The sequence below is a fragment of the Mirounga angustirostris genome, unplaced genomic scaffold (assembly GCF_029215605.1).
Source record: "Mirounga angustirostris isolate CCGP_5_RB_7025 unplaced genomic scaffold, mMirAng1.0.hap1 SCAF_9, whole genome shotgun sequence".
NCBI classification, from domain to species: domain Eukaryota; kingdom Metazoa; phylum Chordata; class Mammalia; order Carnivora; family Phocidae; genus Mirounga; species Mirounga angustirostris.
The window spans coordinates 62573810-62587841 of record NW_026991717.1 but is presented as its reverse complement, the minus strand read 5'-3'; the positions used below and the strand labels follow the sequence as shown (position 1 = coordinate 62587841).

Sequence of the window (14032 nt, the reverse complement as noted above, 5' to 3'; positions counted from 1 at the left end):
GGGAGAAGCAGGCTTCCCACGGAGCAGGGAGCCTGATGTGGGGCTCGATCCCAGGACTCTGGGATCATGACCTGAGCCGAAAGCAGGCGCTTAACAACTGAGCAACCCAGGCGCCCCTAAATAAATAAAATCTTTTTAAAAAAAAAAGAATTCATGGATCCTCCCTGTACATTTCTTTGTGATTTTCTGTAAATCTAGAATTATTTCAAAATAAAGTATTTTAAAAGCTGTTGCTTGTTGAAAATTGAATTTCCAAATTATATATACATCTTTCTGATGAGTTCCAAAGACATTTCTAGGATTGTTTCTAAACATTTGTATTTTACTAAGAGGTGTTTCTTACTGCTCTTTTAGGAGGAATTGAAACAGGATCCATCACAGAGATGTTTGGAGAATTCCGAACTGGGAAGACTCAAATCTGTCATACGCTGGCTGTAACATGCCAGGTAAGCTTTTGGGCTCTAACCAAATCAGCAAAAATTAGTTGATTGCTATTTGCAAGCATCTTTTGGGATGGACATTAAGGGCACTTTATCCCTAAGACTCACTCCTACTGCAGAATTCTTCCACGTCCTAGAAACTTTCACGTCATTGTTTTCAGATTATTTCATCATTGTTTCAGATGTTTTCTTATCATCCACTATGCCTCCCCTGTTTTCACCTGCCTTCTTCAGTAGTCTGTATTTTATGATTCACCATTAAAGTCATTCCTCAGATATATATTCCCCACCTAGAGAGATGTCAGTCTTAGATGAACCCTTCTCAGAGGCTTCTTTGAGAACTGTCTTTTTTTTTTTTTTTCTAAGATTTTTTTTTTTTTTTTTTTGAGAGAGCAAGAGAGAGCATGACTTGGTGGAGGGGAGAAGCAGACTCCCTGCTGAGCAGGGAGGCCGATGGCAGACTGGCTCCAAGGACTCCGAGATCATGACCTGAGCCAAAGGCAGACGCTTAACCAACTCAGCTACCTAGGCTCCCCATGAGAACTGTCTTTTTAGTGCCTGTTCCTTAATAGCTGATCATACTGGAGAAAAATCATACCATAAAGCTGATTGTCTTTACTTTAAATTCAAGTTGACAGACATCAGATTAACATTCAATACTGCTTAGCAGACCTACTAAATTTGTTGAGACATTCTTTTTCCCATTCAGTAAGACGGTTCTCATGCTTCGTTCTTTCTTCTCAAACCTTCATGCTCCTCTTGAACGCTCACTCAGCCAATGACCAACCTGCTCTTCACATCAAATTTATAAATCCACCTACAATTATACCCATCTTTTCTTATCTTGGGCTACAATGGAAAAAGTGTCCCTTTTCTTTTCAAAACCGCATGCTATCAGTGTGATCTGGTTACTACCTCTGATCACCTTCTCAAGGACTCTACTCCTCCATTTTCTGCTTTACCTCTGTATTAAGTATCTCTTCCAAAACTTTTTTTACTTATAGTTTCATTCATGGGAGGATTTGGAAACAGACACAGTGAATTAATGCCTAAGATCATGTTTTATTGAAATAATAGATTAGGGGGTGGCTCAGTAGTTTAAGTGTCCGACTCTTGATTTCGGCTCAGGTCATGATTTCAGGGTCATGCGATCAAGCCCTGAGCTGGGCGTGAAGCCTGCTTGAGAGTCTCTCTCTCCCTCCACCCTTCCCCCTCCTCCCCCCCCAAAAAAAGAGAGAAGAGGCGCCTGGATGTCTCAAAAGGTTAAGCGTCGGGCGCCTGGGTGGCTCAGTCGGTTGAGCGACTGCCTTCGGCTCAGGTCATGATCCCAGGGTCCTGGGATCGAGTCCCACATCGGGCTCCCTGCTCTGCAGGGAGCCTGCTTCTCCCTCTCCCACTCCCCCTGCTTGTGTTCCCTCTCTCTCTGTGTCTCTCTCTGTCAAATAAATAAATAAAATCTTTAAAAAAAAAAAAAAAAAGGTTAAGCGTCTGCCTTTGGCTCAGATCATGATCTCCAGGTCCTGGGATCGAGCCCCACATTGGGTTCCCAGTTCAGCGGGGAGTCTGCTTCTCCCTCTCCCTCTGCCTCTCCCCCGCTTGTGCATTCTCTGCCTCTTTTGCTCTCTCTCAAATGAATAAATAAAATCTTTTTTAAAAAGAAAAAGGATGCGGGGCGCCTGAGTGGCTCAGTCGTTAAGCGTCTGCCTTCGGCTCAGGTCATGATCCTAGGGTCCTGGGATCGAGCCCTGCATCGGGCTCCCTGCTCAGTGGGAAGCCTGCTTCTCCCTCTCCCACTCCCCCTGCTTGTGTTCCCTCTCTCGCTGTGTCTCTCTCTGTCAAATAAATAAAATCTTTAAAAAAAAAAAAAGAAAAGAAAAAGGATGCTAATTCATTAATTACAGAAAGGATTACATTTCACCAGCCTAAGAGCTAGAACTAGAGGTATAGAGAGGATGTTAGATTACGGCTTAAATCTAAACATTATCTGCTCTCATTTGTTCAGATTTTCTTACCTTAATGAAGTGAAACTCTATTACATTAGATCTCTGTCTAATAATGAAGTTACATAAAGTTGAGAGCCACAGATCACAAAAATGAACAGACCATGTTTCTTTAAAGTACTAGACTAATTTTAAAATTCAGAGAAGGCAATTTATCATACATACCAATTTTAAATGCATATACCCTTTGACAGAAAATGTGGCTTACACAACTATTCACGTATAGTCAAGGATAAATGTACAAGGAATTTGCACCACAGCATTATAAAATGATGAAAGTTCAAAACAACCTACATCAATGTAAAATAGGAAGAAGAGTTAAATTATGGTACTATGAAAATAGCTAACTTGGTGGTGGTGTTCCCGTCCAGTAATACAAGATGACTGCAATGGCACTGAGGGGCAAGACAGAGGAGACAGAATGGGCTGGAGTGTAGAGTATGCGGTCCATCCCCTTGAAATTTGGCTCAATAATACACTGGGACCTTGTCCACTTTCTGTCAGTCTTCCTACCTATACCCAGACCTCTGGGTCTTTGTAGCTGGAAAAGAGCTTCCTCTCTTGCTAGCACTAAAGATAACAGAAAGTGAGAGAAATGGGGATCCTCATTCATCTTAATTCTTTAATTTTTAGCCCTTGAGTGTCAAGATTTTCTCCTCCCCAAAAAACTAAGCATTTGTTGTCCTCTTGGCCAGTGATTCCAAACCTTTCCTTTGTCAAGACCCTCTTTTGTTGTATACATATCCTTTGCTCCTTCCATGGATTCTTAGGATTTAAAAGATTTATCTGCCAACATTTGAAATGATAACAATCATTTTTCCTTTTCCGAATTAACAAAGCCTCTGTAACTGAGCTAAGGTCAGTGCCTTAGAGGTAGAGAATATCATCAGTTCTCGAAGTGCTTTCTGTATGTCAGGCACTGTCTTAACACTTTGTGAGTTACTTAATCTTCAGAACAATCCCATAAGGTGGGTTTTATCTACATTTTAAGGAAAGGACACTGGGATTAATATTCTAAAGTTTACACAGTAATGGCAGAACCACATATGAAGAGTGTTGTTTGAAAATGCATAGGTGATGATGATCTGGAAGATTATTTCTGGAAGATGGGAGTGATAAAGAAGAGCTTTCGATTTTTACTCATTTCTATATTGTGTGAATTTTTAATACAAGGATATAGTACTTGCATGATTTTTAAAAATATTTTCTCAGAAATAGGAAAAGAAAGAAAATTTGATGCTTCTTGGCCCTTACTGTGAAATGTCCTTAAAGGATTTTCCTCAGAATTTAAAGGTGAATTATTGCTCCAAAGTAGATTGCTAGGGTGGAAACTGCCCTTTAGCATCATTCACATAAAATTTGTAGAACTCAAAGGTGTCTGGCATAGGATGGGTAGCCTAAAACCAAGAATTCCCTAAGTAGCTCATAAGACAATATTGATGGCATTCCTCCCTTTTCTTTCCTTTTTTTTTTTTTAACTATTTTCCTTTTTCTCCTTTTGTTTATTTTTAACATCTGTAGATACTATTGGAATAAACCCCTTTTTTCTTCTCTCTCAGTCATCCTTTAAACTTACGAAGAATGCCCCTGGGACATTGCCAAGCCCCTTTAGGGACCCGCAGAAGCAAACTCAGCTTAATAAAGTGAAGTTTAAGTGTGGTCTGGATGTGACAAAATCAATTGGGTATTGGATCAGGGTCTCTAACTTATTAAAGCTAAGGTAGTAAATGATGTTTCAAAGGTTTGTACTCTTGAGAGAATTGTTCAATCTTGTGTTGGTATTCAGTCACAGAATTTTATCACCTACTTTGGACTGTATTTCCAAGCAGTCCAACTCTGGCAAGAGTCTGGCTTTGCATGCTGTGGAACACCAGGAGTTTCATATCTACTACTAGCTGTATTTCTATCAGAAGGGAATGCCTCCTCCTCTCTACTTCTGATTGACTCTTTAAAATGTTTTTTTCCCTTTGCTTTATTGGGGGTGCGTGGGGAAGTTGATTAGTTATATCAGAAGTACAGTGTTAATTTCCACACTGTTCTTTTTGTTCTGTCTAGCTTCCCATTGACCGAGGTGGAGGAGAAGGAAAGGCCATGTACATTGACACTGAGGGTACCTTTAGGCCAGAACGGCTGCTAGCAGTGGCTGAGAGGTAGGTTACTGAATTAGATGAGAGAAATCTTTTTTTTTTTTTAATATTTTATTTATTTGAGAGAGAGAGCAAGAGCTGGGGGAACAGAGAGAGAGGGAGAAGCAGGCTCCCCACTTAGCAGGGAGCCAGACACAGAGCTCAATCCCAGGACCCCAGGATCATGACCTGAGCCAAAGGCAGACGCTTAACTGACTGAGCCACCCAAGTGCCCCTAAGATGAGAGAAATCTGGCTGCACCTGTCACTGTAGTGATTGCCAGGGTTCGTATGTCTGAAGAGTGTTTCTTCTCTTACTGGTCTAAATCTCAAAGTTATATGTGTAGTTCAGAAGAATGACCTTCCTTAGAAAAAAAAGTACTTTTTTTTTTTTTTTTTTAAGATTTTATGTATTTATTTGACAGAGATAGAGAGAGAGGGAACACAAGCAGGGGGAGTGGGAGAAGAAGAAGCAGGCTTCTCGCTGAGCAGGGAGCCCGATGCAGGACTCGATCCCAGGACTCTGGGATCTTGACCTGAGCCAAAGGCAGACGCTTAATGACTGAACTACCCAGGCGCCCCAAAAAAGCACTCTTTAAAATCTGTGAGTTATTGTCAGACTGGATAAAAAACTACATCCAACTATATGCTGTTTTCTAGAGAAACACTGTAGATTGAGAGACATAAATAGGTCAAAAGAAAAAATAATGGGAAGATACTGCATCCAAACAGAAACCGTAAGAGAATTGGCTATACTAATATCAGACAGTATAGACTTTAAGACCAAAAAAAAAAAAAAAAAATTACTAGAGATAAAGAGGAACATTTTATAATTAAAAAGTCAGTTCATTGGGAAAATAGAACAATTACAAACATATCCATACCTTAATAACAGGCTCCCAAATATGTGAAACAAAAACTGACATAATTGAAAAGCAAAATAAGCAATTTAACCATAATGGTTGGGGACTATATCTCACTTCAAAAAACATATAGCTACTGTACCTAATGGTGGAAGTCTGAATGCTTTCTCCTTAAGATCGCAAACAATACAAGGATGTCCACTCTCACCATTTACATTCCATTGAAGGTGGAATATACTGAATTTACTGGAGGTCCTAGCCAATGCAATCAGGTGAGAAAATGAAATCAAAGGCATCCAGATTGGAATGGAAGATGTAGAACTATCTTTATTCACCGATGAAATGATCCTGTATGTAGAAAATCCTAAGGAATCTGCATATACACAAAACTACTAGAACTAAGTTGAGCAAGGTTGTAGGATACATTGTCACTATGCAAAAAATCCATTGTGTTTCCATATACAAGCGGTATACAATTGAAAAATTAAGAAAACAATTCTGTCATTCACAGCACTGAATTCCATTCACTGTCAAAATGATCAAAAATCAAAATAGAAATAAATTTAACAGAAGACTACAAAACATTGCTGAAAGAAATTGAAGATCTACATAGAGAAACAGTCCATATTCATGGATTGGAAGACACAGAATTATTAAAGTTATAATTGTCCCTCAAACTGGTCTAGAAATTCAGCACAATCCTTACTGTAATTTCAGGAAGCATTTGGGCAGAAATCAACAAACTGATTATAAAATTTATATGGAAATGTGTAGGACCCAGAATAGCCAAAACATTCTGGGGTAACGGAGGAGAACAAAATTGGAGGTCTTGGTCTTGTTAATTTTAAAACTTACTATAAAGCAACAATAATTAAGACAGTGTGGTGCTGGAATGGGACAGACATGTGGATCAGTGGAACAGAATTAAGAATTCAGAAGTGAGCTCTTTCATTTATAGTCACTTGATTTTTGACAAAGATGCCAAGGCAATTTAATGGTTCCTTAATAGTTGTCTTTTCAATAAATGGTGCTAATGAAGGTGAATATCAACATGCAAAAAGATAAGTTTAGACCCTTACACTATACATAAAATTAACAAAAATGGATAATAGTGTGGTGAATCCTCAAAAAATTAAACATAGAATTATAGTAAAATTCATCAGTTCCACTTTTGAGTATATAAAGAATTGAAACAGGGACTCAGATACTTGTACACTGGTGTTCATAATAGCACTAGTCACAGTAGTCAAAGGTGGAAACACCCGGCTTATTCATCACTGGATAAATGGATAAACAAAATGTCATATAAACATAAAATGGAATAGTAATCTTAAAAAGGGAAATTCTTGGGCGCCTGGGTGGCTCAGTTGGTTAAGCGACTGCCTTCAGCTCAGGTCATGATCCTGGAGTCCCAGGATCGAGTCCCACATCGGGCTCCCTGCTCGGCAGGGAGTCTGCTTCTCCCTCTGACCCTCCTCCCTCTCATGCTTTCTGTCTTTCATTCTCTCTCTCTCAAATAAATAAATAAAATCTTTAAAAAAAAAAAAAGGGAAATTCTTGGGGCGCCTGGGTGGCTCAGTCGTTAAGCGTCTGCCTTCGGCTCAGGTCATGATCCCAGGGTCCTGGGATCGAGCCCCGCATCGGGCTCCCTGCTCCGTGGGAAGCCTGCTTCTCCCTCTTCCACTCCCCCTGCTTGTGTTCCCTCTCTCGCTGTCTCTCTGTCAAATAAATAAAATCTTTAAAAAAAAAAAAAAAGAAATTCTCACACATGCTACAACATGGATGAACCTTAAAAACATGCTAAGTGAAATAAGCCAGTTAAAAAAGGACAAAGATTGTAATGATTCCTCTTATACGAGGTACCTGAAGTAGTCAATTTCATAAAGACAGAAAGTAGAACAGTGGTTCCTAGGGGCAGGGAGTGAGGAGAATTGGGGGTTATTATTTGAGGGATACAGAGTTTCAGTTTGGGATGATAAAAAGCGGACATGGATGGTGGTGATGGTTGCACAGCATGGAATGTACTTACTCCACTGGAGTATACATTTTAAAAAGCTTAAAATGGTCAATTGTATGTCATGTATATTTATTATTATTGTATTATTTTATATTATAAATACATATCTGTTTATTCTCTCTGGGAGGAAAAACCAGAGGAAAGCTATTAAAGCTATTACTAAAGCTAAATCTCAAAATAGGTTTAATGTAGTGTATGCTTTTGTAAAGATCAGATTCTCCACATAGAATAGACTTGCTTCTGTAAAAGACTGATAGAATCATAAACATAGAAACTTAGGGTTCTCAAAGAATGCCTTGATTTTGCTTAAACAGATTCTCTTTTAAACTATAACATAAGGGAGTCGGTGTTGTACTTTTGGACTATAATGATTTTAGGTTAACATTAATATGAAAATACTACTTGGATTGAAGTGATATGATTGTCTTTTTGTTTGGGTTGTGGATAGCTTTATTCGGTATCATTTATTCAGAATTTAGGTATAAAAAAAGTGCTAGGTAAGAGAGGCTTAGTCTTTTCCCTCAAGGAATTTGTAGTCTAGTAAAAGAATGGTAAGGTATCTTCTCACAAATGCCATAAAGAGGCCTAAACCAAGTTTTCTGGAAGTGCAGAAGAGGAAAATCACATCTATTTGAGAAGTGCAGAGAAGCTTTGTAAAGATGCAGGCATTTAGTTGTGCCTCAATAAATGGATAAAATCAAAATACCTTTGAAGAAATGGGGACCCATTAGGGTGCCTGGGTGGCTCATCAGTTGAGCATCTGACTCTTAATTTTGGCTCAGTTCGTGATCTCAGTCGTGAGATCAAGCCCCATGTGGGGCTCTGTGCTCAGCATGGAATCTGCTTGAGATTCTCTCTCCCTCTGCCTTTGCCCCTTCCCCCTCCTCTCTCTAAAATAAATCTTTACGGAAAAAAAAAAAAAAAAGAAATGCCCCATTATGGTATATTTAATGAGAGTGAAAATTGTCTTACTTGTGAATGCTCAAAGTGTTAAGCATTCATGTCTTAGGTAGCCATTACAGAGGTGGAAAAAATAATTTTTAAAAAATAGGAAATACCTTTATATACCAACAACAAGACAGAAGGAAGAGAAATTAAGGAGTCGATCCCATTTACAATTGCACCCAAAACCATAAGATACCTAGAAATAAATCTAACCAGGGGCGCCTGGGTGGCTCAGTTGGTTAAGCGACTGCCTTCGGCTCAGGTCATGATCCTGGAGTCCCTGGATCGAGTCCTGCATCGGGCTCCCTGCTCGGCGGGGAGTCTGCTTCTCCCTCTGACCCTCCTCCCTCTCATGCTCTCTGTCTCTCATTCTCTCTGTCTCAAATAAATAAATAAAATCTTTAAAAAAAAAAAAAAAAAGAAAGAAATCTAACCAAAGAAGCAAAGAATCTGTACTCAGAAAACTATAGAATACTCATGAAGGAAATTGAGGAAGACACAAAGAAATGGAAAAACGTTCCATGCTCATGGACTGGAAAAACAAATATTGTGAAAATGTCTATGCTACCTAGAACAATCTATACATTCAATGCAATCCCTATCAAAATACCATCAACTTTTTTCAAAGAAATGGAACAAATAATCCTAAAATTTGTATGGAATCAGAAAATACCCCAAATAGCCAGAGGAATGTTGAAAGAGAAAGCAAAGCTGGAAGCATCACAATTCTGGACTTCAAGCTCTATTACAATGCTCTCATCATCAAGACAGTATGGTACTGGCACAAAAACAGACACATAGATCAGTGGAACAGAATAGAGAGCCCAGAAATGGACCCTCAACTCTATGGTCAACTAATCTTGGACAAAGCAGGAAAGAATGTCCAATGGAAAAAAGACAGTCTCTTCAACAAATGGTGCTGGGAAAATTGGACAGCCACATGCAGAAGAATGAAATTAGACCATTTCCTTACACCACACACAAAGATAGACTCAAAATGGATGAAAGACCTAAATGTGAGACAGGAATCCATCAAAATCCTTGAGAACACAGGCAGCAACCTCTTCGACCTCAGCCGCAGCAACTTCTTCCTAGAAACATCGCCAAAGGCAAGGGAAGCAAGGGCAAAAATGAACTATTGGGACGTCATCAAGATAAAAATCTTTTGCACAGCAAAGGAAACAGTCAACAAAACCAAAAGACATCCAACAGAATGGGAGAAGATATTTGCAAATGACATACCAGATAAAGGGCTAGTATCCAAAATCTATAAAGAACTTCTTAAACTCAACACCCAAAGAACAAATGATTCAGTCAAGAAATGGGCAGAAGACATGAACAGACATTTCTGCAAAGAAGACATCCAAATGGCCAACAGACCCTTGGAAAAGTGCTCAACATCGCTCAGCATCAGGGGAATACAAATCAAAACCTCAATGAGATATCACCTCACACCAGTCAGAATGGCTAAAATTAACAGGTCAGGAAATGACAGATGTTGGCGAGGATGCGGAGAAAGGGGAACCCTCCTACACTATTGGTGGGAATGCAAGCTGGTGCAGCCACTCTGGAAAACAGTGTGGAGGTTCCTCAAAAAGTTGAAAATAGAGTACCCTACGACCCAGCAATTGCACTACTGGGTATTTACCCCAAAGATACAAATGTAGTGATCCAAAGGGACACCTGCACCCCGAGGTTAATAGCAATGTCCATAATAGCCAAACTATGGAAAGAGCCTAGATGTCCATCAACAGATAGATAATGAAGATGTGGTGTGTGTGTGTGTGTGTGTATACACACACACACACACAGCGGAATATTATGCAGCCATCAAAAAATGAAATCTTGCCATTTGCAATAACATGGACAGAACTAGAAGGTATTATGCTAAGCGAAATAAGTCAATCGGAGAAAGACAATTATATGATTATACTGATAAGTGGAATTTGAGAAACAAGGCAGAGGATCATAGGGGAACGGAGGGAAAAATGAAATAAGACGAAACCAAAGAGGGAGACAAAACAGACTCAATCTCAAGAAACAAACTAAGGGTTGCTGGAGTGGTGGGGCGGGGGGAGGGATGGGGTGGCTGGGTGATAGACATTGGAGAGGGTATGTGTTATGGTGAGCGCTGTGAATTGTGTAAGACTGATGAATCACAGACCTGTACCCCTAAAACAATACATTGTATGTTAATAAAAAGAAAAAAAATAGCAAATACCTTATTTGCCTTTTTTTTTTTTTTTTTTTGAGAGTGAGAGTGGGAGAGCACGGGGTGGGGGGGGCCCACTAGAGGGGCAGAGGGAGAAAGAATCCCAAGCTGACTTCATGCCCAGCACTGAGCCTGACGTGGGGCTGCATCACACGACCGTGAGGTATGATCTGAGCCAAAATCAAGAGTTGAACACTTAACTGACTGAGCCACCCAGGCGCCCCTTATTTGCCTTTTTTAAATGTGAAGGAAAAAAAAATCATTGAGGTATAAGATGAATTAAGGTATCAGTTTGGGTTTTTTTAAGATTTTTTTCTTTTTTCTTTATCTATTTGACAGAGAGAGAGAGAGGGAACACAAGCAAGGGGAGTGGGAGAGGGAGAAGCCGGCCTCCTGCAGAGCAGGGAGCCCGATGCGGGGCTCGATCCCAGAACCCTGGGATCATGACCTGAGCCAAAGGCAGACGCTTAACCATCTGAGCCACCCAGGCACCCCTAAGGTATCCGTTTTAATCATACTGGATACATGTCATATAATGTTTTAACTGTAACTAGTTATTAGCAAGGAAGAATAGGAGAAATGAAATCTACTTGTACTTCTTAAAGTTTTGGTTTTTTTTTTTAAGATTTTATTTATTTATTTATTTATTCATGAGAGAGAGAGAGAGAGAAGCAGAGGGAGAAGCAGGCTCCCAAGGAGCAGGGAGCCCGATGCGGGACTCGATCCCAGGACCCTGGGATCATGACCTGTACTTCTTAAAGTTTTGACTGCTTGCTTAGAAGGTTTTATTCCTAGGGGCGCCTGGGTGGCTCATGTGGTAAAGCATCTGACTCTTGATTTCAGCTCAGGTCATAATCTCAGGGTCATGAGATGGAGCCCGAAGTTGGGTTCTGTGCTGGGCATGGAGCCTGCTGCAGATTCTCTCCCTCTGCCCCTCAAACCCCCTCTCTCCCTCTCTTAAAAAAAAAAAAAAAAAGGGTTTTATTCCCTTGTAACAACAATTTATATGAATTTAATTGGTCTTTGAGTGATTCGTTTTGTTTCAGTTCCAATTCTGTCATGTTGCATTGGTTTTTCCAGGAGAACATTTGGAACATGGTATTTGGAAATTTGTTTTGGCTTAGGAGTCCTCAAAGACTAAATCTGATTTATCCTGAAGTCCTGTTCAGCAGATCTACTCCAAAGCAGTTGCTGCTGTCATTTCTTTCTAGTTTGCCTGGACTTCTAATAGAAAGGGAATTAATATTCTTTAGCCTTAACACTTCTTACCTAATCAAGCAATCACTTTTCTAGAGATTAATTTCCAGTCTTCCTGAGTTTTCTTTGCAGTCTAAAAATGTTCTCTATTCGCTTCTAGATATGGCCTCTCTGGCAGTGATGTCCTGGATAATGTAGCATATGCTCGAGGGTTCAACACAGACCACCAGACCCAGCTCCTTTATCAAGCATCAGCCATGATGGTAGAATCTAGGTATGTGCTTAGTGGAAGACACTGAATCTTATATAGGCTATTTGGCCAAATTGATAGTAACTTGAAATAGAAATGGGGAGATTTAAGTTTTAGTTCTTAGTCTGACACTGTTGCATTGTGGTTCAGGTCAAGTCACTGCCATAATCCACTTGAACTTATTGGAAACTTTACACGTTATATAGTGTCTCAGACACGAATGCTGTACAAATATTTTAATAAAACATTTATGTACAAGTGTAACTGAATATGAAAGCTCAAGGTAGTGAGGAAGGGAGAATTTGACACAGGCTCGAAATAGGCTTCATAGATTCCTTGTTCACTGTAGGTATGCACTGCTAATTGTAGACAGTGCCACTGCCCTCTACAGAACGGACTATTCGGGTCGAGGGGAGCTTTCAGCCAGGCAGATGCACTTGGCCAGGTTTCTGCGGATGCTTCTGCGACTTGCTGATGAGGTAAGTTGTGGGATCAGGACAGAGAATGCCTACCTAATTTTCAGGGGCCTTGCTGGGAGGCCAGAACATCAGGGCCTGGTTTCACAGATAGGAAGATATATTAATCATTCATTACTTTGTGGGGAAAGGGGTGGCAGCAGTAAGGTCTTTTGGCCACAAAAAAATGACATTTATCCTTTCTCCATCAGTTTGGTGTAGCAGTGGTAATCACCAACCAGGTGGTAGCCCAAGTGGATGGAGCAGCCATGTTTGCTGCAGATCCTAAAAAACCTATTGGAGGAAATATCATTGCTCATGCTTCAACAACCAGGTAAAGTGATGGGATAGGCGACTTCATCTTGGAATGTCATATTAACTGATGCAGACATGAAGATACATTTCCATTTAAATCCAGTTAAAGCTACCGTTGTATAATTAGACACATTTGCTAAACATAATTGTCATGCTCTAATATTAGTGCATATATTTGCTTTCATTTTATAAAGGAATTAATAGCCCTCAAATTTGCAAGACACTATGAAGGATATGCCTCTCCCTCATTTTTAAAAAATTGTTTCAATGTGGAAAATGTACTAAGGTGGGGGCAGGGTAGGAGTGAATTTCTCCGGGTTGGAAATATCCCTAAGGAATACAGAAAAATTCCCCAAAGTCCTAGGAAGTATATAGGTCTGAAAAAAAAATTAGATCTACCATAAATAAGAAAAATATTTTTAAATTATAACTTTCATCTGGTTGTTTTGTTTTGTTTTGGGTCAGACTGTATCTGAGGAAAGGAAGAGGGGAAACCAGAATCTGCAAAATCTACGACTCTCCCTGTCTTCCTGAAGCTGAAGCTATGTTTGCCATCAATGCAGATGGAGTGGGAGATGCCAAAGACTGAAACATTGGGGTTTTCCCTGTGATAAACCTTAAGTGCTACAGCCTAATGGAGAGGACTGCTCCCTGGGGTTCTTCATAGGCCTCTTCCTGTTGTGACTGCCAGAAAAAGGCTTCCGGAAAAACAGCTATTGTATCAGCTTTTCTGATGGTGTAAACAGGAGACAGGTCAGTAGTCACAAACTGATCTGAAGTGTTTATTCCGTCTGGAGTGTATTAATTTCCATGTGAATTATTTCAGGGGAAGCAATACCTTTCACATAGTGCCTTGACTCAGAACTAACAGCTGTCTACTGGACAATCTTTAGTTCTCTTGCAGACAGAAGCTGGGGAGACTGGATTCTTTATCTGAATAATGTTGAAATGCCTGTGTGGCAAAGAAAGTGGGTCTCCTCATAGGTTCTTTTCTTTCTGCCAGTAAAAGTCTGTCAGTCAGAAGCAGGTTGTTTAGTTTGCCTAAATTATCTTATGTAAGAATTTTTTAGTTAAGGGCTATGGAGCAGGCCTTCTGGACCGCCAGCCCTTCACCATCTACTTGGTTTTTTAACTGCTAAGAGTAACTCAAAATAATTCTGGAATCTTAAGCATTTAGGGGCTCTTTAAGTAGATTTAGTGTGGAGCTGCTAAT

General features: G+C 39.9%; 1 protein-coding gene across 1 annotated transcript in view; it reads left to right on the top strand.

The window, feature by feature from the left end:
- The window catches only part of RAD51 (RAD51 recombinase), a 31328-nt gene extending 17726 nt beyond the window's left edge, over positions 1-13602 (top strand). The window contains exons 5-10 of the mRNA XM_045900340.3: positions 355-446; positions 4496-4590; positions 11960-12073; positions 12399-12528; positions 12717-12838; positions 13285-13602. Coding sequence (XP_045756296.1) covers positions 355-446; positions 4496-4590; positions 11960-12073; positions 12399-12528; positions 12717-12838; positions 13285-13408 — 677 coding nt within the window. The 3' untranslated portion in view covers positions 13409-13602. The remainder of the gene's footprint in view (positions 1-354; positions 447-4495; positions 4591-11959; positions 12074-12398; positions 12529-12716; positions 12839-13284) is intronic.
- Positions 13603-14032: the final 430 nt, after the last annotated feature.